This window comes from Archocentrus centrarchus, unplaced genomic scaffold, assembly GCF_007364275.1.
Source record: "Archocentrus centrarchus isolate MPI-CPG fArcCen1 unplaced genomic scaffold, fArcCen1 scaffold_36_ctg1, whole genome shotgun sequence".
Taxonomy (NCBI): domain Eukaryota; kingdom Metazoa; phylum Chordata; class Actinopteri; order Cichliformes; family Cichlidae; genus Archocentrus; species Archocentrus centrarchus.
The window spans coordinates 1,294,067-1,321,369 of record NW_022060263.1 but is presented as its reverse complement, the minus strand read 5'-3'; the positions used below and the strand labels follow the sequence as shown (position 1 = coordinate 1,321,369).

At 42.6% G+C, this 27,303-nt stretch overlaps 1 protein-coding gene across 2 annotated transcripts in view; it reads right to left on the bottom strand.

The window, feature by feature from the left end:
* The window catches only part of LOC115776692 (protein mono-ADP-ribosyltransferase PARP4-like), a 29,506-nt gene extending 6,103 nt beyond the window's left edge, over nt 1–23,403 (bottom strand). Inside the window, exons 1-27 of one of the 2 annotated variants that reach the window (XM_030724448.1) lie at nt 23,279–23,403; nt 22,854–22,987; nt 19,577–19,808; nt 18,767–18,860; nt 18,400–18,478; nt 18,210–18,314; nt 17,498–17,656; nt 17,272–17,409; nt 16,957–17,124; nt 13,762–13,913; nt 13,373–13,504; nt 10,817–10,915; nt 9,493–9,676; nt 9,151–9,292; nt 8,466–8,608; nt 8,238–8,369; nt 7,671–7,757; nt 7,363–7,527; nt 7,049–7,095; nt 6,506–6,587; nt 5,499–5,636; nt 5,234–5,423; nt 3,668–3,738; nt 2,353–2,540; nt 1,640–1,739; nt 1,327–1,497; nt 64–144 (exon numbers count right to left, since the gene is read on the bottom strand). In XM_030724448.1, the coding sequence (XP_030580308.1) occupies nt 64–144; nt 1,327–1,497; nt 1,640–1,739; nt 2,353–2,540; nt 3,668–3,738; nt 5,234–5,423; nt 5,499–5,636; nt 6,506–6,587; nt 7,049–7,095; nt 7,363–7,527; nt 7,671–7,757; nt 8,238–8,369; nt 8,466–8,608; nt 9,151–9,292; nt 9,493–9,676; nt 10,817–10,915; nt 13,373–13,504; nt 13,762–13,913; nt 16,957–17,124; nt 17,272–17,409; nt 17,498–17,656; nt 18,210–18,314; nt 18,400–18,478; nt 18,767–18,860; nt 19,577–19,808; nt 22,854–22,985 (3,411 nt within the window). In that variant the 5' untranslated portion in view covers nt 22,986–22,987; nt 23,279–23,403. Of the gene's footprint in view, nt 1–63; nt 145–1,326; nt 1,498–1,639; nt 1,740–2,352; nt 2,541–3,667; nt 3,739–5,233; nt 5,424–5,498; nt 5,637–6,505; nt 6,588–7,048; nt 7,096–7,362; nt 7,528–7,670; nt 7,758–8,237; nt 8,370–8,465; nt 8,609–9,150; nt 9,293–9,492; nt 9,677–10,816; nt 10,916–13,372; nt 13,505–13,761; nt 13,914–16,956; nt 17,125–17,271; nt 17,410–17,497; nt 17,657–18,209; nt 18,315–18,399; nt 18,479–18,766; nt 18,861–19,576; nt 19,809–22,853; nt 23,219–23,278 lie in introns of those variants that run through there. The other variant, XM_030724449.1, reaches the window with a different exon arrangement.
* Nucleotides 23,404–27,303: the final 3,900 nt, after the last annotated feature.

Genomic DNA, 27,303 nt, shown 5'->3' with positions numbered 1-27,303 from the left:
CCAACAAGTGAGATGTAAACATGTACAGCAGGTACTGCTGAGTGTCAGTGTTTGTGCTCTTACTGTGCCCCTGGTCTTCTGCAGCTCACTGGTTGACACCATTGTTTTGAGCTCCTGACCACCCAGGTTTCCAAGGAGAGTAGCCTGCATTAAAACTGGAGTTAGCAAGGAGAATTTGCTTCTTTGCATCGTGGTGTTATACTGTTACTATTTGGTGGGGTCAAAAGCCAGAGATCACATTACAAAGGAGTTGGGAGGTGTTAAAAGAAGTTAAAATATTTTTGCCTCTGCAGTTTCTAAGTCAGCAATCAAACTGAAGCAGATTAGCGGCACTGATCATGCACAGGAGGTCAGATTACCTTCAGTTGTACCCTTCTATCAGATCACACTGATTTTGTTGGACTCATATGAACCTTCAACACAAACAACCTGCAGTTACTGTTGACCTGTTAGAATGTGACTGAGCCTTAAGTTTAAAGCAAAGCATTACTATAGAACTGTGGTAGGTGGAAACATGGTATTGAAAATAAGTTAAAGGCTCTCTCTGCTGCATCTCTCGTCCTGATTGGTGCCAGAGGCTCACCTACACGCATACAAAGCTACAAAATGAGGAGCGACAGAATCTCTTCTCCGTCAACACTGGCTTCAGTTGCTTTTTGCATTTTTGTTTATTAATTATTAGCTGAGTATTGAGTTATGAGCAGGTATGATTTTTGGTCTTGGTTTATTAGTTTAGGGGAGCACTCTGAGCCCGACAGCCTCAATCTGATGCCTTCTTCTTTTCTTTAGTATTTGTTTGTTTTGCTGGGGCTTCCATTTTACACAGTTGTATTTGGTTTTCATTATTTTTCTATTATCATATAGTCCTTAAACTGCAGCAACACATATCAAAGTACTTTTTGAACCCTAATGTGACCTAAGAGACTGTCACAGACTTCCCTCCACAGTCACAGCCACACGTGTGCCTATGATGGTTTCCTCATTGCCTCAAAGACATCCTTGATAGGTTAACTAGTTTGATTTGAAATTGTCCATGAGTGTGGATCCAGGGTAGATAAAGTGCACAGAATAAAGTGTATATGAATGTGAGAAAAAGGTGAACATGACTTCGAAGTGCGGCGTGATTTGAGTGGCCAGAAAGAATAAATGTCAGTCCATACAAGAAACCCTGTGGAACACTATCAGATCATGTGGAGACATTTTTCACAGATTCACTTGTTAAATGATCATTTTTAGGAGCAAAGTGTTGCTTTTCCATATGTAAAAGGAACACAAGGAAACTGCAGGGCTGCATTCAGTTTGCAGCTACAGACATGAACAGCTTACCTGAGTGCAGTGCATCACAAAGCCATAAACCAGAGTGTGACAGTCATTGAAGAGGGCGTGCAGCTGTTTGGGGGCCTGCAGAGCAGATGGAGCTGTAGGGTTGAACTGCTGCCACTTGACAGACACTGAACTGCAGCCAGGAGATGCCATACGCTTCACCTGACATGCCACCTGTAAACAAGACAAATTCACACCGGATCTCCAATCGCTTTCTCAATTTTGGATTAATTTTATCATTTACATATTTACAATTTTTCATAATGAGTCAACAATAACTGACAGCTGCTGATCTGTGATAAATTTGAGCTCCTACCTTCTTGGCCCAGTTGTGTTTGGTTTTTGTGTCAAAGAATTCATAGGCTCCGCCCCCTGCTTGAGCCAGGGCTCTCAGCATGTGTCGGTTGGCTGTTGGGCTAAAATCATAAAGACAAATAACTTCATACACCTTTAAACATCCAGCCAGAAATATACCAGAAGTTTATTGATGGCTACCAAAAGCATCTGGTGGACATGTAACCAAACATTAGTGGAGGTGTATGTATGTATTTGAGCCTGTGTGGATTAGAGAAAATCCAAAATAAGTTATTTTATTTCTTTTATAATTATTATTACCTCCGCCAAGGAGGTTATGTTTTTGGTCGCGTTGGTTTGTTTGTCTGCTTGTTTGTCAGCAGGATTACTCCAAAAGTTATGAACGGATTTTGATGAAATTTTGTGGAGTGGTTGGAAATGACAAGAGGAAGAAGTGATTACATTTTGGCGGTGATCCGGATCACGATCTGGATCCAGGAATTTTTTTAAGGATTCTTCACTATTGCGGGATAGGGGGTTATTGTTGTCTGGGAAAGATGAAAGATTATTTCACAGTATTTAGATACACGTATTACAGCGTCAGTGACTCTATGGCCTTGGCGGAGGTTTGCGCGGTTTACTATGACATTCATGCCCATGAGTGTATGTGAACTTCTGCCCCCCCCCCCCCCCCCCCCCCCGCCCCCCCCCAAAAAAAAAAAAACCTTTTCAGACCTGAGGCCACAAGTGAAGAGGCGGCTGTGCTGAGTATTGTCCCTTAGCAGCTTCAAGGTGAGCTCAGCGTTCTGGATATGACCATCCGACAGCAGCAGCAGGTTCCTGATGCCACGAGATGGAGGCAGCAGGCTGAGGGCCCGCAGGGGCCGCCACAGCTCAGTGCTGCCTCCTACTGCAAAGGAGTGCTAACAGGGAAGAGAAGAATCGGGCATTTCTGAAACTCTCTGTTGACAAACTGGTGGCAGAATGGCTTCAAATGCACCATCACCATGCCACTTACATCAAAATTAAACCTAACCTATAAAACCTATAATACCTGTTCATTAATACAATACAATTGAATCTTTACAGAAGATATGCACTGTCTGTACTATGAAAAAAGACAAATACAAAAAACAGCACAGTGGTAAATGTCATTTCAAAGGCTGGTATTATTACTGGTATTATAACTGTTACATAACAGTTATACAATCCAAATTTTTTACCATTGTTTCCTGTTCATGCTGTAAAGTGAGAAATAGCAATATTTTCTAGAGCTACGTTTTATAAAATGTAGTTCTCATAGCTGCAAGCACAGGTAAGTGGCTAAAACTGAAATGACACTAACTTTACAGTCAAAGATAGCATGAAAATATGAGGCAATTCAGTGCCGGCTGAACAGGTCAGTTTGCAGTACTGTGGTGAATTTACAGTAATACACAATGCTGGACTGGTGCACAGCAGCTGCGGTGTTCACGGTCAGTGTTAGGTCACATCAAGGGTAGCAGAGATGAATCTGACTGGATTCACTCACTGTGTACGGATTAGAAATCAGCAATGATCGCTCCTGTGATATCAGCTTATTTCTTGACTAACTGAGTTGTGTAAGTCCACAAAGAGCAGCAAACCTCAGAGCAACAACAGCCACAGAAGATAGAAGATAGCACTGAGTCAGAAAACCAAACAATCCCTCCATGAATTAAATTCCCAGCTGATGATGAGCATAGTTTCCCCCTTACAGCCACATCTCTGCCAGACAAGCTTCATTAGAAAAAAAGGCTTTCTTCTGGATAATATTAGCTAGTGTTAGCTTACCTGCTAAAACAAGCAAATGTCACTAAGGAGATACTCTCTGAAGCTCCATCAGCTTTTGGTTAGTGTAGTCTGTGTTTGCTCATGTTAGTTATTACTGGACCCCATGCTATTGTTAGCTGGTGTTGCTCATTGTTGAGTGTTAAAGAAGCATTAGCAATAAGTGACCAGCACGGGGGCAGAAATTATTCACAATTCTTTTGGACAATGGCTCCCAGGAGGCAGAAGATTCATAACTCACTTTGATAAATCTCCGGGCTTCTTCATAAACTTCAACAAGTGGCTGCACTGTTAGAAAAGCTTCAGTGTGATCTGAAAGGCAAACACATTAACAGTTAGGAAATCTATCACCGCTTACAGCAGCGATATCTGATCATACTGATGATATCTCATTAACACCTTTACAGGTCATACGAGATTGATTTGACACATTTGTATCAAAGGAGTGCTCAGTTTATACAAGTCTTGCACTGGTGGGAATAATCCAACTATGACATGTTGTAAATGATCAGCTAATGTGAAATAACGGATATCTCATTGTCTCTCAGATACATCCTCATGGATGAAGTCACACCATCTTCAACTTAATCTTTCTAAGACTGAACTACTGGTGTTTCCTGCATCAGACAAATTAGACCGTTTCTAACGCAACATGCTGCTCAGCTCCTGGTGCAGGCTGTGGTCATCTCGCGCCTTGATTATAGTGACGCAGTGCTAACGGGCCTTCCAGCCTGTGCTATTAAACCATTACAAATGATCCAGAGCGCAGCAGCACGTCTGGTCTTTAATCTTCCAAAACGGGCACGTCACCCCACTGCTCATTGAGCTTCATTGGCTTCCGGTTGCTGCTCGCATCAAATATAAAGCCTATAAGGTAATGACAGAAGACAGCCTATGTTCCATCTCGGCCTTTGCGCTCCTCCACTGAATGTCGCCTTGCTTTACCCAACATCTACCCAAAGCAATCCAGACTGTTGTGCTCCATAGTTCCCAGATGGTGGAATAAGCTGCCTACCTCCACCAGAGCAGCTGAGTCCCTCGATGTTTTTAAGAAACTCCTAAAAACTGAGCTTTTTGGAGAATACCTGCACTAACTAAGACAATTACTTTGATGTGTATAGACATACATTTTTAATGTGCCATTGGTTTTTATTGTTCAACTCTTTTAATGTTTTATTTTTTGTTTTGGCTTTTTGTGTTATTGTGTCATCATTGTAAGTCGCTTTGAATAAAGGCCTCTGCTAAATGTAATAAAGTAATAACGCAGTGACACACAGAGAGATGTGCTGCTCCAGTTCCTGTCACTCAGCTTTATTCCACAATCTCACACTTATTAGTATTTATTTTATATCGTCATCTGCATTTAATCATTAGTTATTATTAATCTCTGTCTCCCCCCCCTCGGCAGATGACCCCCCCTCCCTGAGCCTGGTTCTGCTGGAGGTTTCTTCCTGTTAAAGGGAGTTTTTCCTTCCCACTGTCACCAAGTGCTGCTCATAGGGGGTCGTTTGGACTGTTGGGCTTTCTCTGTAATATTGTAGGGTCTTTACCTTATAATATGAAGCGACTTGAGGCGACTGTTGTGATTTGGTGCTATATAAATAAAACTGAATTGAACTGAATTAGGGTGTACCCTGCCTTTCGCCCTATGACAGCTGGGATAGGCTCCAGCCCCCCCGCAACCCTGACCAGGATAAGCGGAAGCGAATGGATGGATGGATGGATGAATTGAATTATAATCTGAGCTAACACTTTAGCGTCGTAACAGCTTCCGGCTCAAGCTATTCTCTAAATGCATAAAACTGACCTGTTCCAAACAAAATGACATTGAGTCTCAGGCTGTGATCCAGGCTGCTGAGAATTTGCAGCGCAATTCTGCGGGCCAAGCAGAGAGACTCTCCCATCATGGACTCAGACGTGTCCAACAACAGGATGACTTCATCGGCATCTGAACTGGAGCTGACCTCAAAGTCTGGATAGAAAACCAACATGCAGGCCTAAAGGAAAGAACATGAGAACGCTCAAAAAGAATTTTTATAGAGAGAGGAAGAGAAGAAGATAAATAGAGAGACCTGGCTGTCCTTGTCAGGGTGTTTTTCCACCCACATCCTTGGCAGGTGGACCTCAGACAGCACGATGGATAGCTGGAATCCCTCTGGACCCATGACCTGTCCTGGCAGCACGCTCACCACTGCCTTACAGTCAGTTTTCTACATAATCACACAGAAAAGAGGAAAAAATGACGGCTTGCCAGTAACTAATCCTTTTTGAACAGTGCTGGACTCAGCTGCTTCTACACAAATCAACATAACACAACTTTAAATTTGTGGTAGAGTCCACCCAACACAAACACAAAACCCAGGCACATTTTAGTGACATGAAAAAATATCTATTTTCCCTTTAATTAGAAGAGTGAACCATGAATTTTGACATTTTGCTCAAATGAGTCTGTTAAGAATCTCATGACCGTGAGGTTACTGTAAATCCAACAATGACTTCCAACATAGGCGAATCCGTCTAAAATTTTATCTATAACAATAAAGGGTAATGCAGTAATAATTTTATACTATAAGTTAAGATCTGATAAGTATTATTGCTGGAAAAAGAGAGGTGACCTGCTGTCAGCCTCACTCAAAGAAATCAGTGAACTCTTCCTAAATTAGCTGCCACTGAGTGAAACGAAGTATTTCCAAAAGCAGCTCGTTCTGACTGCACGTGTCAAACCAGCCATGGGACGCCTTCACTGTGGTGACCCCTCAGGAAATAAGCCAGCAGCTGAAAATTGTACAGGCAGAGTTTTGTTACTTTAGCTCTAATTTTTTGTTTACTCAACAAAACCTCTGAAGGTAGAAATATATACCACTAAGTTTTATTGTTAAGCTCAAGTTAACCACAAGTAAAAAAAATAATTAAAAAGGCATTCAATCATGCTGCATTTATAGTCAGAGCTTCCTCATACTTTTTATACAGTGCAGATGAGAAAAAAAAACTGTATCAAGTTCTGGACTCAGAAACACAGCACCTACTCATCTCCTGTCTAACAATAATCACACTAAAATGGAAAAAACACCCAAATGACCTTCATCTTGACATTGTGAGTGATGCATTGCAGGCTGGAGATCTCATAGGGCATCTCAGCTGACAGGTCCAAGGTGAACTCTCTGAGAGAGAAAGAATGAGTAAAGCCTGAGTACTCAAGAGGAACACAGACATCACAATTTTACAAACACTCATCGTGGGCATGAATGTGATGGTAACTTTTTTAGCCATCAAGTGTCAAATTGTGACCACAACAACACATTTCTGACCATTTTCTGTATTAAATTAAAAATAATGAAATTATTAATTAAATTGTTGATTAATGAGATACATCTAGTTATGTATACAAAGTTGACCTAGTAAACCCAGAGGATGAAGTGAGGGCCTGCACAAGAATAAGATAAATAAAGATTATTTTGAGCTGTAAATAATGCAAAGCTACTCTATCGGAGTTGTTTATTAAAAATATGGAGCTGGAGACGAGCAGACTGGCTAACAGATCCACGGCCTCACCACAGAACTCCACTGAAACGAAACACTGAAACATTAAGCTCATTAAACTAAAACGGTTAATACAGCTCACCTGGCACTCGCCGCCTCATCACGCACACAAACCTTCTCCACGGTGACCTGATGAGTGACAGAAAACAAAGAGCCTTAAAAGCCATTTGGGTTTCACTACTGAAATACAAGAGAGCTGGCTTGATGAAGCCAAATTAACACTTCAAACACTGCTAGGAAGTAATTCTTTTCTGGACATGGACCATTATCTCAAGAAATTTTATTGTGTTTCATTTTTCACCGCAGGGATTAAATTTAATTTTAAAAGCCATATTTCTCAACTACCAGCACTGCAAAGTCCACACTCATCAAATAAGGTGAAAACGCTCCTGTTACCTGTGTGGTCTGGTTAAGGGCTGCACTCTCCTGCCATGGAGCCACACTGCCAGGCAGGGAGAAGAGGATCTGGCCGTCCCTGACGATCAGCTCAGAGACAATGGTCACTTTGATGAGGACAGTCGCACCAGGGGGCAGGTTACCCACACTGATGGTGAACACATCCTACAGTGAGGAAAAAGATGACGTCAGAACCGGTGACGGGACTACAAGGCCTACAAAACACTACAAGACACTAAACACATTAATGTTGGAACAGCATGATGAAGATGTGTGTGTGCGTGATTAGGAGCCGAGAACACACATACAGGTGCGTCCTGGTCCATGAGATAAGCTCCGTGTCCTTTCTCAATAGCCTGCTTGTACTCCCTGCGAGCTTGTTCTTTCTCCTTCACCTGAGAAACAAACATCATTATTTTCCACACGCTGTGTTAAACTGCACAGCACCATAGACTGTATCTACAAGATGGATATAGTCACTGTTTTTGCTGTCTTAGCTTTAGAAACCAAAGGTCATGCACTTCCATGTTGGTATCACTCACACCCAGTAGTTAGGTACATTTTTCCCCCCACAGTCAATACTTAGAAATGATATGTTATCACAGCCAATCAGAGCACTGCCATCTATAGCACCAGACATTATCAACAGAGTGCTGACTATAACACAAACAAGAAGACTTTCATCAATACTGACCAATACTTTTGATCTCACAAGAGGTTCTTGTTTTTGAGTTAAACATGCAAACCCAAAATGTATTGTCGTTCTTTTTCTACAAGATTACAGTTTTTTCATGTTGTACTTCACAGAAAATCAGAAAAAAACCTCTCATGTGACCTGTAGGTAAGATGAGGGATAAATTATTAACCTACAGTACCTGTCCCACCACATGTTTCCCATTGATGAAAGCTTCAAATCCACACACTGCAGCGGAATCATCCAGGGGGAAAACATACTTTGCCTCAATGGGCACTGAGCTCAGATTGGTGTATTTCTGGAATATGATGACCTAAAAAGAGACCAACAACTCAAACTCAAATCACATGACAGGAAGCTGACAATGAAAAAATACTAAGGAGCCTCTGTCCTGTTTTTGGTTTTCTACCTGAGACAACAGATCCATCAGTTTGCACTTCACATGAACAGCCTGCAGGGGGAGCTGCTGACCGGTGCTGTCCAACAGTCCGGCTGTCACCTCTTCCAGAGGGTTTTTAATATCTTCAAAAGTACTATCGTCTAAAGTGAGTTCTGCACACACAGGGAAAAATCATGTAAAATCAACAGGCAAATACTCAGACTGCACTTTAGGTGACACACAGCAGACCAGCTGGAGAGGGATTTCCTCTGGCTTTTTCAAGGCCAGCAGTCTCCTAAACATTCAGCTGAAACTTGAAGTGCTTAAACATCATCAGTCCCATCCTGACCAATAAAAACAGTCAAACATGCAGTATGAGGCCCAGAGGCAGCACAGCAGAGGTACAAATACACACTTTACTGAGTATTTCTAGATCTTTACAGGTCATAATGTCATAAAGAGATTAAAAAGCTGTTGTTCAGTTACAGAAACTCTACATGTGAACTGGTCCAGACCACTTGAGATCAATCTGGGCTGCATGTGGCCAATAGCTAAAGTCTCCTTGTGCACACTGAAGTAAAACAAGTAAGCTGAGTGAACTCAAAGCTGCCAGTTTTCTATTTGAATCCCTGCATTGCTCAAAACATACAGAATGTAACAATATGAGATTGTTTAATATGAGATCAGTGGAATATTCCAGGTGTCCAGTTCTCACCTTCACCAGAAGAGGGCAGACAGAGCTCAGCTAAGGTGCTCATGGCAGGAGTGAAGTCTTTCAGCTGCTCTCCCTCAATGCTGAACTGAACCACATACTTCAGTTGTACCTGATCAGGACTGTACACCACATACTCATCATCCTGGAGGACACACAGGAGTAGATGAATATTTACATGTGTTAATGCTGAGCACCACATACAACCCCCCCGCCCCCCCCCTCATTCTGACAGAATAATAATAAATTCACTACACAGGAGCAGAATTTACCTTATGGGCAATCTTTTTTTTATTCTACCCTTTGTTTATCTTTCAGTGTTCACTGACTCTCACACACACTGACCTCAAACTCAGAGGGAGTGTTTGGGGTGAGGCGGACCCCGTGCACGCTGTGGTGTCCCTCAGGGGCCTGGGTCAGCGTGATATCTGTCTTGTGGACCTTCACACAACGTCCCAGTGCAACATCACACACCAACAACAACCGAGAGCCGTCTGTCACACTGGGTTTGGAGTATTTCAGACTGGTGCTGCGGACAGAAAGCATGGAGAGGTGATGCCGTCTCGTTTCCCAAACATTAAAAATCAAATGAACACAAGTTACTGAGTTCAGCTTTCATTTGGGACAACTTACAGTGCTGTGCAAAAGCTTTGAGTCACCCCTCACTTCTTTATATTCCAAGGAGTCCTTTCAAATGCACAAATAAAATGTCTAGCAGATTAGCAGACTGGATTTTGTTATTGAACATTTTCTGGTATTTCTTTGTGTTATGTTGTGTTGTGGTCAGGCTCCGGCTGCTGCTCCACCCCTCCTCTGTCCTCCTGTTACCCTTCCTCCCCCCAAAGAGGAGTTGTACACTCTGATGAGGGACAAAGCAGTTTTCCAGTCTGTTAGTCCTCCACTTGGGGAGGATCAGTCAGTCACTGAACAGCATCATCCAGGATGTCCAGTAGTTTGTCCGTAGTCCTCTTCTCCCCAGAGAGTCCAGTTTCAAGAGGTGCCATAGAGCAAGAGGCGGGGTACATCCTGGACAGGTCACCAGCCTGTAGCAGCCCGGACCTTCTCGCTGTGAGGAAACAGTGCTAACCACCACACCACCGTGCTGCTCAGACTGAAAATCAGTGGCTACAAATCTTATGGAGTTACAAATTTTAAACCTTTGTTTCAAATTGTGATTGATATGTATGGAGGAGGCCAGGAGAGAGGAACACCTGCAGCTACCTGCAGTTCAGCCAGTGGTAATGGTCAGATTTTTATCCACAATGCAGTACCATCTGGAACGTAAATGGCAACAACTTCATTTTCTTGCCTTATACACCGTGTTGTTGCGGGTGGCTGGAGCTCAGGAGGTGGGGGAAGTCACCTACTAATCGGAAGTCTTGCCATCCTTGGTCCAGATACTGAACTCAAGTTGCTCTCCAATACAACAGTTAGTATGTTACTGTTGTATGTGTATATATGTGAATGAGGCACGTTGTATGAAGTGCTTTGAGTGCTCAGAGCAGAAAAGCGACGTATACAAACCAGTCCATCTGATTGTTTGCACGTTTCAATAAAACGCTGCATCTACTTCCATTTTCCCAGGAAAATATAAATGAGGGGTGGCTCAAGACTTTCACACAGTACTGTATGCATGAGAAAACCAAATAAACCAGATTCAGAGACTAACCTCAGGGCATCACTGAAGTAGATTCCACTGCCCAGTTTGCCCATATCTGTTCTTTCTATCCCATGATGCTCGACTCCAACGCGGGGCAACAGCAGCCCACTGAAGAGGAAGACAGAATACTGACTCAGAAAGAGAAGTCATGTGACCTGCCTACCTTTTTCACTGCACACATAAAGCATTAAAGACAGAATTCATATCCAAGTGCAGACTTGATAACGTTTATGTTTATGAAGGAAGTGAACTTTAAAAGTCACATTTACACTCGACAGGACGCTCTTTAAAAAACATTTAGAGTGAAAAATTATGAAAAAAGGAGCAATATGAAGAATAAAACTGTAAACTATATGTTTCAAAATAATGTGATAAATATAGAACACATACTAAATGCGACACAAATGGGTCCAAAAACCAAACATCACCTTTTCCTCTAAATTTGCTTAAAAGTGAGACGCTGGGAGGACGTCGAAGAAAAGACAACAAGAGTTTACAGTCACACAATGTATACTCCAGGTTAACATTACAAATATTAACATGTTGATATTATAAACATGCTTTACTGTATCCGTAACTTTTTTGTGAGCAGTCTAACTTTATTGTTCTTGCGCGCGGCAGCAGATCTGAATATGAGGAGCTCACAGCAGTACTCATTAAAGACATCCTTTTAGTTTATCAGCTGCATGGAGATGAAAATGCAGAGCATATAATAAAAAAAACAACCTAAAAAACACAATACTGTGCACTTAGAAACTAAAAAAAATAAAAATAAATACACACAGGAAAACAGTCTCTTACCTTCTATAATATAATAATGAACAAAATCCAGTCAGGAAACTAAGTGAAACTAAACTGAATCAAATACAAACATGAAATAATATTAACCTATAATAACTCTGGGAAATGTTTCACCTGCACCTTCCTAACTAAATCTCAACACCGTTCAAATATCTGATTTGATTGTTTCTTTCTTATCCCTTTGTGGTAGGTGGGATCTGTGTGTGTCAGTGTGTAGATGTGCAGAAGGCGGCGTAACCTGTAACCTTAGAGAAATCATTATGTGTGATGAACGTTGCCTCAGGCTGATGCTGCTTCAGTCTTTACTGTAATCTAGTTGCTAAGGTTTTATATGTTTGTGTGGATGTATGTGTTAACATGACTCGGTCAGATGGATTAAGTCTGTGGCTGGACTACATGTTTGTCTTTGGGGTGGCTGTAGCTCAGGAGGTAGAGCGGAAGGTCAGCGGTTCGATTCCTGGCTAGCCTAGGCTGCATGCCAATGTATCCTTGGGCAAGATACTTAACCCCAAGTTGCTCTCCGACGCAACCATTGGAGTGTGAATGTTAGATAATAAAAACCACTTAGCTTAGTTAATCATGGAAGTGCTTGTGTGGATGGAGTAAATGTAAATGTGTTGTATAAGCGCTTTGAGTGCTCAGACAGAGTAGAAAAGTACTGTATAAGAATATGCAGGACCACTTTTTTGCATTTGCGCAATATTTCTAAAATTAGAAACATCCTTTCTCAGAGTGATGCTGAAAAGCTAATTCATGCATTTATTACTTCTAGGCTGGATTATTGTAATTCATTATTATCAGGCTGTCCTAAAAGCTCCCTGAAAAGCCTTCAGCTGATCCAAAATGCTGCAGCTAGAGTACTGACAGGGACTAGAAAGAGAGAGCAGATTTCTCCCATATTGGCTTCTCTTCATTGGCTCCCTGTTAAATCTAGAATAGAATTTAAAATTCTTCTCCTCACATACAAGGTCTTGAATAATCAGGCACCATCTTATCTCAAAGACCTCATAGTACCATATCACCCCAACAGAGCACTTCGCTCTCAGACTGCCGGCTTACTTGTGGTTCCTCGGATACTTAAGAGTAGAATGGGAGGCAGAGCCTTCAGCTTTCAGGCGCCTCTTCTGTGGAACCAGCTTCCAGCTTGGATTCAGGAGACAGACACCCTCTCTATTTTTAAGATTAGGCTTAAAACTTTCCTTTATCATCAAGCTTATAGTTAGGGCTGGATCAGGTGACCCTGAACCATCCCTTAGTTATGCTGCTATAGGCCTAGGCTGCTGGGGGGTTCACATAATGCACTGTTTCTCATTCACCTTATTTACTTTGTTTATACTCCACTCTGCATTTAATCATTAATTGATATTAATCTCTGGCTCTCTTCCACAGCATGTCTTTCTCTCCCCTCAGCCCAACCGGTCGTGGCAGATGACCCCCCCTCCCTGAGCCTGATGGAGGTTTCTTCCTGTTAAAGGGAGTTTTTCCTTTCCACTGTCACCAAGTGCTGCTCATAGGGGGTCGTTTTGACTGTTGGGTTTTCTCTGTATTATTGTAGGGTCTTTACCCACAATACAAAGCGCCTTGAGGCGACAGTTTGTTGTGATTTGGCGCTATATAAATAAAATTGAATTGAATTGAATTGAATAGTCCATTTACCATCTTGAGTGCCGTGTCCCTGTTAAGCTGAAATAAGTCTGTTTCACTTACAGTATGATAGAAATGACACTAAACTCTAAACGACAGGATCATTTCACACGTTCTCACCGAGACAGGATTCCTACAAAGTTGTTGGGACTGGAGGAATGGAGGAAAGTCTTCACGTTCCCCAGCTCACTCTTAAAGGTCTGAAGTTCCACCCCTCGGCTGACGCGCACGATCTGCTGGATCTGCACCTTTCTGCAGCACACAGATTACACCAAGGACACGTGAGAAAAAGGTCTTTGTGCAGTTGCAACAACGGACAAAACAACAGCATACTGAAGACATTTGCTAGAAAACTGAATTCAGTTCTGTTTGAACACTCTGGCTCATTTACCTCAGTGACTGCCAACTTCTTGCAAAATCTGTATCTCACAGTTAAGCTGAATATCACATCCCTGTTATGCAAGCCTTTTATGATCAATGGACTGTTTTGAAAACAGAGATTAAAGTACCTGTCCTGCAGCAGATCGGTCACAGCCTGAAACTCACAGCTGCTGGGGGGAACTCTCTCAATACTGCATCTCAGAGCTCGATACTTCCCCAGGGTGGAAGGCGTGGGGCTCCCCAGAGTCATCTCGCTTACATTCAGAACATCTCGGATTAACTAGATGAAACCAGATCAGTGTGTTCATGTTAGACTGATCATAAAATGAGGAGACAGGTTGGGTTGATGGACATGTGCACTGGAGTTGGGCTCCATTCTCCAGCAGAGTTTAAACATTTGCATGCAGACTAATGTGGCCAACTGCAATTAGTTCCCACAGGTGGCTGAATATAAGCTAACAGCTATAATATAAGTCATACCATTTGTTGGCTCTTTATTTTACGCCAGCTTATTTAGCTCTGTGTAAGATATCTCACCTGTCCCTCCTGCGCTCTTCACCTGCCGTTCCCACACACAGTGCAGTTTTATTCAACAAAAACACCCAGTGGTTAAAAAATATAAAAAAGGGTGTCTCTGCAAATGCTCACACACATTAAACTTTAGCATAAAAAAACAATCTGCCCAGCAGTCAGAAAGATCCTCTTGCGTTCTGCTCGTTAGATGATGATGATGATGATGATGATTAGTGTCACTGCTCCACACGCACATTGATTTCAAAGCGTGCGAAAGTCTGAGCATGAACCTGTGTGTTCACACCATAAAAGGCATATACAATTTATTATTGGATGTTATGGATCTCAGCTGTTGATGCATACTTTGACCAAAATGCCGTTTAGATATCTGAAATGTAATTATGGAGAGTCAGAGAAACGGGTTTTATGTTCAAACGGCCTGCCATCGTTCGTGACGGTAACGAGATCTCCCGTCAGTGACGTAGTCCATGCAGCCACAAGTGGTAACGCCCCTACGCAGCATGTAGGAAAGCCAGTTGTAATGTCTTGTGTTTCCACCGGGGGGAGCAGCTATAATGGAAGCTCATGTGTTTCCTGCCTGCTATTTGCTCAGGGCCTCTGTAAGTGTCTTGGAATCATAATGCCAGTCCTTTCTGTAAAATGTTAATTTTTTATATTATATACGTGACTGGCTCCTGTCAGAGAATGAAATGCATTTGCTCCCTGAGCATGCAGTGCTGTGTGCGAGTGCATTCTGTTTTGGGCTGGTACGAAACAGTGCATAACAATGAGCTCACTGTCAGAGATAATATGAGTATTTGTGGTTCTGTCGAGGCAGTAGACAGATATGTTTGAACTGTGGTTAACATTGTTGGGACTGTGTGGAATATTGTGCTCTTGATTTCAGCAAAGAAATGTGCTTGACTGTGTGAGTGTGTAATTCTTTACTTTAATACGTGTGACAGATATAAGCTACGTCTGCTCTGTACTGTTACATTAAAATACTGCGTTACTGAGAGCCAGAAATAAGCTGTGGGGCTCTGCTCCAAGCAGCTGTGATGAACACTCAGTGAGCTACATCTGGAATCACTGCTGGAATAACCTGCTGTTAGGTGCCTGTTTTGAATGATTTACAGACCCTTTTACAGCCTACGTCATCAAATGCGCGTGCATCTTGGCAATGGAAGTGAACTGCTGCTCCACTCAAATCAATAAGAACGAGGAGACTGCGCTGCCTTTAAACATGATTTAAGAGCGATATCAGCATCAAAATGTCTGCTGTTGCATGTTTGGCGGTCAGAATTTCTCCTCTACCAAAAGAAGTTGAACTGAATCCCACAGGATCACGGCTGTTTGAGAGAAAACGGAGGTGTCTGTGGTTGTATTTGCATCAAATGTACTGATAAAAATTGGACTGAGGAGAGGATCAGAAATGCTCACGTTTGAAGCGCCCATTTTATATCCGGTAAAGTTATTTATCTTGCGTTGGTTACACCGGGATGTCAGGTATCTAACGTGAACAGCATTAGCTGGTAGGCTATTTGGCTTTTAAACTGTAGTGTGGCTGTTTACAGGTGAGGCATCGCTGGACTCAGAGTCCTGATTTTTAAATTAATATTTAAAAATTATAGATTACAAAATGCAGTGCCAGTCAGAAGTCTGAGCAGACTCACATATGAATGACTGAGCGTGTCTCACAGTGTGACTGGAACCGTATATATTTTTGTCATTGCAGATCAATAATATCTGTAGTCGGAAAACTCTTAAGTTAGAAAAGCAGTTTGATGAAGTACTCAGGCTGCCATGCAGGTACAATGACCTGAGCCTCATACACAGCGCTCCTGTTTCCTCGTCTTTGACTTGAAGAACTTCTGCCTTCAACACTAAACTCAGAGTCTGTGTCCTGATATTTGATGTTCGTACACGCTGCAAACATCATAACTGTAAGCATCCAGTGACTTATATGCGCTGCAACTTCTCTCGGGTGTATATGCTGGGTTTCTCCATCAAATACACGTATATATCCGCCCACAGATACTCGGCCACTTGCTAATGTACCACAGGGATCGGAGTCGGTTGTTGGTGGTCAAAATTAATTTTTGCAGGTAGTTTTCACGATCTTTCGTTGATAATCCCTTATCATAGATTGAAACGATATTGAACTCCGCCGTACTTCCGTTTCCAAAATGCGCGTGCATCGCTACCTACGTCATCATTGTTTACAAACAGTAAAAGGGTCTATAGTTTATTGTTAAACAGCTTAAGGAACATCTTCAGGTACAAGGACTGGACTGGAAATGATTTAAAAAGCAGCCGGTGTCCAAAGAACAGCTTTGAAAGCCCTTCATGAAGCCTGGAGACCAAAATTAGAGGGCACAGAGGAGAATTTGGCTTCTCCTAAACAAAACACAAAAAACTATGTATGGCTCAAGACTTATGCACAACACTAAAGTTTATTGTACTGGGTAAATAGGCTGCAAGCCTGCTGGGAGAGGCAATGTGAAGGTGCTTTCACCTCCATCCTTTAGGTTTGTGTGTTTTAATGGAGCTTTTGGCAGAAATGGGACGTGAGGCCACGCGGTGAAAGCAGCTGGTGTTTCCAGCATTGTTTCCTGTTGTATTCTGGTTGTTTTCTTAGCTTTGTAGTCCTGCCTCACAGCCTCACTTACCTGTGTGTGCCTCACTTACACTACCAAAACCACATTTCTGCAGGATGTTTCTCCTCAGCACATCAGACATCAGGATCATTTTAGACAACAGATAAAATCACTCAGTGTCCAGAGGCTTTAGTGTATGGTCTGTTTTGTTACCTGACAGAGGTCCAGCTTCTCAGAGATGAGCTTGGCATTGGGGAAACTGCTGATTTCTCTGTGTGGCAGTAGAGTGTAAAACTCATGTAGTAGACTTACGACCTCATTAACAGTTCCCCCTCTCAGCTTTTTCTGAGCCTGAAGCAACAGGCCTTCTGCCCTGCTCACCTACACACACACACACACACACACACACAGTACAAGCATTTTTCTAATGAGAAACAAAGGGCATGATGGGAAAGCTGCTGTTTCCTTCAGTAGTCAGTCAGCAGTGGCAGCAGGCCTACATTTTACAATCCACAGAGAAAATCTCACATCATTGAGGCTGAGCTGGTCAACTGAAACTCTGAGGATGTTGCCAAGACAGCCAAGGGCTTCAGTCCACAGCAGCTCCACAAATACTCCCACATCCTCTGATAAGCTTCCTGTGTTCAGCTTCTCCTCCAAGAGCAGCTGCCAATCAAATAGAGAATGTATCATTCAACTGATGAGCAGCACAGATGTGCAGCAGCTGTAATACACAACGTCTCAGACGGCAGACCTGCTGGAGGGGGGCAGAGCCGATCTCACGGGCAGAAGGAGGAAACCTGCTCCGCTTCTGCAGCCCTGAAGCCTCCAGGGTGTCTGTGAGGGCCCGGTACACCTCCAGAGCCTCCTCTGAGGTGGACAAAAACACCAGCTTGTCCCGCACGGCCTCCGTCTGTGAAACACAGGTATGTAACTAAATAAATAAAAGTGCATATTTTCACCAATAAAAATATGTATGAGCTTTTTTTTCCCGCCTGTAGTATAAGCATCAGTTTGCATTGCAACCAAGACAGTGACAGCGGAAAAGCTCGAGGCTTCAGGTGATGTCACACAGATACGTCCATCTTTAATTGGCTGTTTGTGACTTTATATTTCGCTTTAAAACGGTTCACCCTGCCTTGTTTGGTATGCTTGGTTTTTGTATGTGACTGTACAGTTATTTTATTTTGACATGGCAAACATCATGTATTTGTATTTCTCAGCTTCTCTCACTGATTTATGTTTCATCAGCTACCTGAAGAAGAACTACACACCAGGTATTCAGGCATTGATTGAAAAAACCACAGTTCTCCACAGAGATCCAGCTCAGCTCGGGAAACATTCCCCTGGTTTCATATTAAGACAGGGAGCATGCAGCACAGGAAAAACTGAACCAGAATGTAATGAGACTACATGCAGTCTCACACATGCATGTACACTCTCTGCAGACGTGCCTTTTTGCTTACCTCAGAGAGGATATCATCCTTCCAGTACCTGACCACACGATACTGCCGTCCTTCCTCCCCTCTGAAACTCTGCAGCTCCAGCACACACCAAGTGCTGCTGCTTACCTGTAGTGACATATCTTCTAATAATACTTACAGCTAATGCCATAGGAATATTAATAGTTGCAAGCTAAAAGAAATGCTGCTTTACCTTTTCAAAGATTGCATACTTGGCCACTTGAAAGTTTGTGGGGTATGATGGAAGATCAGAATCAGTCTCTCTATAGATTCTGTCAAATTTAACAAGAAAATTGAGACGATCAGTTAGAAATGGAGAAAAACTCTCCCAGCACTGGACACATTTATCAGAGCAGTTACAAACAAGTATAATAAATTCAACAGGGAACACAACAAAGAGCTCAATATCAGTCTCTTCAGCTCTGAGTCCAATCTGCTAAATGAGGAAGAGGACAAACCTATAAGTACAGTGGGCTGCTGCCTGATCTGTTCGCGCTGTGGTTTTAATGTTGTTGCTGATGTGTGTGTTTATGAACCTACTGTACTCTAACTGCTCTCACCTGAACCTTTCCAGTACACTCCCACTCCTCTCTGGGGCCCCCGCCCTCTGAGTCACACCGACCAGCTCCACAGGTTGGGTCCGGCCTTTTGGAGCTACATTGCACAATATGGAACAGACACACATACACATTTTAATAATTAACTCAACACCATGTTCTGCAATGCATGCATTAGAAAGGGTGTAGTAAACCTTTTCACACACCAGGCTCTTACACAAGGTAACAAACAGTTTTTCTAAAGCACAACAGTGCTGCATCAGCTTAAAAAACTGAATGTGTAATGCAGTACACAACTGCACACACTCAAAATGTAGTTAAACCTGCTGGCTGAGTCTCAGGGGCATTTTTAATCTGAATGTATTTAAATCAGTGTGTGGGAGGACGACATTAGCACGAACACGCTGGATAAAAGCAGCCAGTGACTGGGAGGAAACAGAAGTCACTGTGCTGCAAACGGGTGGAATTACCACATCCAGCTTGTCAGCTTGGAAAATGACAGGTGGACACAATCACTTGTTTCACCTCACAGTGGAAAAAACATTAAGCTTCTTTAGTAAATAATGTCAATAATTAGGGTAAAAAAGAGCAATGCAGCAGGGCGTGCTTTACTGTGTGAGTCACATACGAGTGTGCACCGTCTCTTGGTTTGTCAGTCAGACCCTCCCCTCAAATGTTTGTAAACACCAACATGGAGCATCTTTTGTGTATTCTCTAAACTATTCAAAATTCAGTATTAAACAGTTTTATTTCAAAGCCAGAATTCAAAACATCTACTTAGCGGTGCGTTTTGCAGACAGTATCTATACAGACCTGTACACTGAGGTGCGAGTGAAGCAAGTGGAGCCACCTTGAATGAAGAGAGAGGAGGAGGTGATGAGGCAGAGGAAGTGTCCAGCCTGTATTCATCCACCTGCAGGAGAACTCCACAATCCAAACAGCTGTACACATAATCCACGCCGACCACAGGCGTCTGGTATTTCTGAATGCTACGCAGCCTGTTGGAGCTTAGGTTGGACACATCAGTGGTCACTATCAGAGAGCACTGTGGGAAATGTAGGAAGAAATCAGAAAAAAAAGTTTGTTTTTTTGTATGTATTTGTTTTTGGTCACTGAATTTGAAAGTGTTCAATGAGCATCGGTTTCATGGCTGGAAGAAGACAGAGCCTAAAAGGAATTTTGCACTGCAGGCTGTGCCCACAAAACACATGTAGACTGGTTGGGCAGACTCAAATATTGGTGACTGTATAAGAAGCTGGTGCAGTGCTCCACAACCAGGACGAAAACCACATTGTTTCTCCTGCATCCAGCATTCAACTGATTGATGGATTTGCCAGGCCTCCCCCACAACATCCACCCTCACCCACCCCAGGGGCCCAGCCACCAAGGGTTAGGGTTAGGAAAACCTCCATACCCCAATATAATTCTATTAGAATAGAATAGACTTTTTTACAGTTTGCTAACAGTACGTTTTGTTTGTACCACAGTTTTTCCTGCTGGTTTGTTGCTTCTTTTACCACCAATAACTAAATAAATAAATAGGAATCTGAAGCAGGAAGAAGTGCAGCACAGAAAAGACAAACAGCAGAAAATCATTTGGTGGTTTGGGTGGTGATGGGGGCGTCGACCGTGTTAACTTCTCTATGCCTCGAGGCTACTGTTGTTGGCACCATATAAATATTATTGAATCTAATTCTGAAAAACTCAAAAATGTAAAACAGTAGATGGTGTGGTACATGTACAGAGCTTTTCTACTCTAACCGGGCACTCAAGGTGCCAATCACACACACATTCATACATGCACTTTGGCTAACACCCACTCTCACTGCAGTGGATGAATTGGGGGCAGCAAGAATACTTCAACATGCAGACTGGAGTAGCCGGGGAATCAATCCACCAACCTTCTGACTGTAAAGACCAATCTGCTGTAATCTGTAAAATGTTTCTCACCTGAGAATATGTATTCAAGCATGGCAGAGTGTCTCTACTGAGCTCCTGCTCTATTTAACTGTTCCTAGCTGGTACAGCTTTGGTCAGCCAAATACTGCACGATGGAATAATGAAGCCATATTAACTGGGGTTTGTTTGTGTTTTAAATCTAGCTACACTAGGTGGTAAAATGTGAGAAAGTAGCTACCAAGCAGGCGGGCTTCAATCCAAAGTGCAAAGAGCAAGAAGAGTATCCTGTGCTACTCTCCTTCTTCTCCAATGTTTGCTGTTTCAGCTGTTGTCTCGAGCAGGCTGAGCTGCAGGGACTCAAACGGTTTACCACAGCGGTCTGTGTCACTGCCTGTGTCTTAGGTTCTTTGCTATGCAGATGACACCCAGCTCCAGGGGCGGAGCTTCTGGAGGGGCTGGGCCCCCGGGGCTAGCGGGGGCCCGGATGGGAGAGAGGAGAATAAGATTTCAGGTAGCCAGGCCTCTGTCACGTCCGAGGCGAGGTGGAGAAGGAGGGCCCTGTCTTGATTATATCGCAATATGCATGGCTCAATGTGCACAGTATACAACCCACTATACATCACCCATCATTCATGTTTTACACGGGGGTTTTAAAGGTTGCCACAGTCAGGACTGAGTCATGGTTGCTCAAAACTTTAAAAGACCGACTGACTTTAGTGATGTAGTAGGTGTAAAATATTGAATAAGATGTTGTACTGCATGATTGGCTTTATTTTCACTCTTTCACACCGGATTCATTGCGTAAAAACGACATGAAATTTCGAATCTTTCGGATGTGAACTTGTCGTGTAACCTATAAACACACCGGACGCGCTGCGTTTTTGCGAATAAATCAGAGCGCTGCATTTAGCAACATGTGAGTTCATAGCTCAAAACGCACACCAATGTACTGAATATACAGTGATGTGGGAACAGTAAACTCGGACTATTTTACCTCAGACACACAGCTACACGCTGCTCTGAGTCAGTCGGCTCTCTGAAATTATTCTCTGCCTCCTCACATGTGATCCCAACTCTGCCAACAACAACTGCCCACTGATGATATGAAATGTGCGCGAAAGCATCCGTGATGCAGCTTCAACTCCGGGATCAAACCATGAAACTCTCCCTGCTGCTGCTTTCTGATGTGTTCGATGAACCCAGAATCTCTTTTTCTTCCTTCTCTTGTTTAGAAAAATCACAACCTCATTACATCATTGTTTGATGTCGGCTTCCTTTCTTTCCCAGTGCGTTTTATGAGGGCAATTTAGTCGCAAAAAGGCAGCGCGTCCGGTGTGTATGTAGGTTACACGACAGGTTCACATCCGAAAGATTCGAAATTTCATGTTGTTTTTACTCAACGCATCCGGTGTGAAACGGCCTTAAAGGCCTGAGGTGGAGCATTTTTACGGACTAAGCTAACATGAGTGGCACTTCATAACATACACATTCCCGCTGTTCTGGGCATGTGTATGTTATAAAATGATGTTATGATGAGCTTTATTATTTGGGTATAAAGGGCCCGGTCATTTGCCCCGCCCCCGGCCCGGCTCTGATTTGTTCCTCTAGTGCCCAGCTCTACATTTCACAACAGCCTAATGCAGCTTCTCAACAAGCTTGTCTTGAGTATTTACTGGTTCTACTTGTAAATCTAGTTTTTGATTATGATGTATGGAGAATTAGTTCAGAGTCCAGGCTCTGTGTTAGTAGAGCTAACTCTTAGTTGGTTAGAAACTACTTGTTAACTCTTTAATAAATGTTTATGTGAACATGTCAAAGTTTTTAGCTTTTCAAAGATGCAAATTTTAATTTTCAGTCATTTGGATAATTCATGGGACAAAGCAGATATTGTTTCAAACTCTAAGACTTCTTCGGAATTTCTACAGACCAAGAAATCACGTAATTTAGAGCACAATCAGCACATAATGAAAGTTATGATCAGTTGCAGCTTGATATGCAATAGATGGACTCTGACTTCATATAACGCATGGATAACTATAAGACAACAGCCATTCCCGTCCAAAACCTTTAGTATAGTTTCATATGAAAATGTCATTATTATTTTACGCCCCCCCCCCCCCCCCCCCGCATCTGTGTTGACAGCCGAGCTCCGCCCCTCGGAAGTGGTGTGTTCACTGTGCTGTTCTCTGACCTGTTTGTTGACCACAAACGACAGGCTGCCTCCATTATCTGTCACTGCGGACTTCAGTTTCTTCTTCTCCTTGAACGGCAGACCTTTCAGGTCGAAAAGCACTGAGCAGTTGTCAAACACAGCCGCAGCCATGCCTGTAAGCACAGAGACCACGTAGTGACACACAACACAGCTGCGCTGCGCCAAACTGCGCAGGTCCAGAGACTCCTGTTACAGTCACAAACGCGGAAGCAAACCAGGCTCAAAAGTGACGGCACTTTAAGAAAAAAGCTACTTAACAGTTAGTCACGTGGGACTGTTTGTTTGTGAATTGACTTTTTTTATAAATATATATATATAAAACGAATAAAATGAATCAAAACAACAGCAAAGTGAAGAGGCCTCTATGACAGATAGAGGACGAATACTAACGAATACTACTTTACTTTCAGCCTCCAGAAGATGCTCCTGCGGCCGTCAGACGGTACAAATCACCCTCCGCTCTGGAGAAAGACGGAAAACTAGCGATCTGATACTAACGCCCTGAGACCTGTGGCAGGCAAAGCGGGCGTGTCCAAATGAAGCCTGCGTCCGTATCGTTTTTCAGAATATCACGTGACAAAAGCCAAACAAGGCCCCTATTCTGAAATCAAGTGACTGCCTCAGTTATAGGTGTGAATGTCTGTCTGTGTTAGGCTGGCGACTTGTACAGGTGTACCCTCCCTCTCGCCCTATGACAGCTGGGATAGACTTCACCCCCCGACCATGAAAGGTTAAGCGGGATGGATGCATGGATGGATGCATGGATGGATGGATGCATGGATGGATGCATGGATGGATGGATGCATGGATGCAGGGATGGATGGATGGATGCATGGATGCATGGATGCATGCATGGATGGATGGATGGATGCATGGATGGATGGATGGATGGATGGATGCATGGATGGATGGATGCATGGATGCATGAATGGATGGATGCATGGATGGATGGATGCATGGATGGATGGATGCATGGAGGGATGCATGGATGGATGGATGCATGGATGGATGGATGCATGGATGGATGCATGGATGGATGGATGCATGGATGGATGCATGGATGGATGGATGGATGCATGGATGGATGCATGCATGGATGGATGCATGGATGGATGGATGGATGGATGCATGGATGGATGGATGGATGCATGGATGGATGGATGGATGCCTCATTATGTAAGCAGCGGGAAACAGAGGAAGTGTTCGGGGTGATGTGAGGAGAGTCTGGTCCACTGTTATAGCAGCATAATCAGAAGCACCTGGATCCTCACCTGTACACTTTAGAACTTCAGTTTCAGCCTCTGCTTCTTCTGTGAGAGGGTTTTCTAAGGCTGGGGAAGTTATACCAAAATGAAGGGATCGCCTGCCTACCGTACCTACCTTAAAATTCATGCGGAAAACTCAACATGCATGATTTTTGCCCTAAAGAAATTCTTAATATAGTTTAATGACAATAATAATAATAAAGCCTTTTCTTTCTTTCTTTCTTTTTAAAGAAAAGGCCAGAAAAATTGTTTTTAAATGCCAAAAGAGGAATATCAACGTTGATGTTGGTAGCAGGAAACCGTCAGCCGTCATCCTGCTTGGAACCACGGTTTCCAGTTTTTATAACGTGAGCTGCCTTGTTACACAAAGTCATGCTGCCCTCTTCTGGATGAAGAGCCGTACTACAGAAACTGTTTCTTTTGCATTGTTGTTTTGTGTGGATTCAGTTTTAATAAATTATGTTTGATTTAATTTTGAGACGTTTTAAGCCAGACTAGGCCTGCTGAGCAAGGATATGTTTTCCATAAAGCATCATATTTGTGGTGGATCAATACCAGCACATGTGTACAATCATAATTCCTAAAAAGTTGTAAAATCTAAATAAAAACAGGATGCAATGATTTGCATATCTCAAAAGCCCATATTTTACAGACAATGGGAAAAATCAAATATTTAAAAAGTACCACAATAAGAAAAAAATGTCATTTTTTAAAATTCGAAGGTAGTAATACATCTCAGTAAAGTGGGGACAGGCTCATGTTCACCCCTGTGCAGCATCCCCTGTCCTTTTAACAACAGTTCACACACACCTGGGTCCTGAGGAGACCAGCTGCTGGACTCACAGGAGAAGAATGTTGTTCATTTTGTCTGGATTCGGGATAATACAGGATTGTAGCTGCTCAACAGTCCGGGGTCTTCTTTGCCGTATTCGTCTTTTCGTGGATGTGCCAGATGTTATCAGTTGGTGAAAGGTCAGCTCAGCACCTGGACCCTTCTACGATGAAGCCATGCAAAAGATGGAGCATATGATACTCTAAATTCTGTAACATACCTTTCGGATTTGGTGGTGCCTTTCCAGATGTGCAAGCTGCTGTTTCCCTAATGCACTAGGGAGTAATGCACACCCATGCCATCAGAGAGGCAGATGTTTGAATGGAGTGTTGAAAGCAGTCTGGATGGTCCGTGTCTCCTTTAATCTGGAAGACACGTGTCCATGTTTTCCAAAAAGAATTCCAACTTTCGCTCTGTGTGATGCCGGGACAGAGAAGACGCTGGCATTTCTGGGGTGTGTTCACGTATGGCCACTACTTTGCATGACAGAGCTTTAATCTGCATTGGTGGCTGGCACGTGCTCACAGACAGTGATTTCTGGGCGTGCTCCTGAGCCCATGCTGTGATTTCCATAACAGAATCATGCCGGTGCATCCAGCAGATTTTTGGCACAGAGTTCTCCAGATTCTCAGAATATTTTGAGCATATGTGCTGAGGCTGATGAGATATTCTTTATAATTTTCTGTTAACTGATTTGTAGACAAAATATTTGCAGATTGAACCTCGGCCCGATCGTGTTACTGGCCTGTTAGTTTGAGGATGTTCCTCCCGCTTTTGAGACATGTTGCTGCAATCAAATTCAAACTGAGATAATATTTTAATTTATATAATATAATATTATATCATATTTTAAAGATTTGATATATTTCTGTGTTCTATTATGAATAAAATCTGGGTTTGTGAGGTTTTTGCACTCTAATTTTCTCACAGTTTACACAGCATCCCAACATGTAAAATAAAAACTATAAATTTTGTTTTGTGTTACAATATTGTTATAAATTCATACAGAACAAAACAATTTTTAGATCTGCCAGATCTAAAACAAGCTGGTGCCTTTATGTTTATTAAACATAGCCAGGGATGAGGTACAATACTGATGCCACAAAGTGTTTAAACTGCACGAGGCAGAACTCTCAATATGAAGTCCATTTTTCTCTAAAAGAAAGAAAGCATTGGCCACAAAGACCAGGGAGGAACACCAAAGAACTGAATCATCCAGCCAAGTCATCATTATAATAATCTATGATCTAGAGACGCCTTTATTAATGTAAACACTGAGGGTTTGTAACAGGCTGAAAATGACTAGTTACACTCAAAAACAGGAAGGCCACATTAAACTCTGCCTGAAAACATCTCACAGAGCCGATGCAGTTTTAAAGGTCCAGAAAAGTGCTGTATTATGCAGCCCATCACAATCATAGCTCCTGTTACTAAAACTCGCCCTGTTATTAAACTGCACAGCCATCCCACCAATTTAAAGAAACCAATTCAGATCAAACTTAATCCAGTCTCTGATTTGCTCATGTGCCACTTAGTTTAAACACTAAGTCCAATATACAGAGAATCTTTGTGAAGCAAAACCTTTAAATATAAGAATTATGTGGAGATTAAAAAAAGGAATAAATGTAAACACTGGCAGATACAACTGACAAAGAAGCATGTGAACTCACACCCTGATTTTTCCTCTCAGTGTGCCTTTAATCATGTGCAGCCATTCATGCACTTCTTTTCTGAGTGAAATAGCTACATAATCAAAGCTGCAGCATCCTTTTGAACTGTGATAACACAGTAATGAAGCACATCTCTCCCCTCGCTGTTTTTCCATTTATGTATAATATTCTGGACTCTTGTTGCTATGGTGTACACTGCATTAGTGCATATTGCCAGTGCTTATGTTTTGTTTTGCAGAAACAATTGCAAATTGTTTATAACTGAGAAAAAGAAAACACTGTAATGAGGAAAGATGAAAAGAAGTGTGATGTTAAAAATGTAAATATCTAAAATATTAAATAAGATAATAGCTGGTGGTGTAAATGGTGCTGTGACTGAGGAGTGACAGCACCAAAAACTGAAACTGCTGCTTCATATTTTGAGTGCACGACTGCATTCACACCATCAAGTACGGCTGCAGGAAGAGCGCTGTGATCATCTGGGTGGTGTCCTCACAGTGGTTGCTGTCTTGGGTGTGCAGCAGATGTGTCCGTCACTGTGGATGGTAAATAACCAGGTAACTGTGGCAAAGCTAAAGGCACTGAAGTTACATTTGTTGTGATGCTGTTTGATGCTCATATGGCCTAAAGAACTGAGTTATATGTAAAGGCTCAAAATGTGA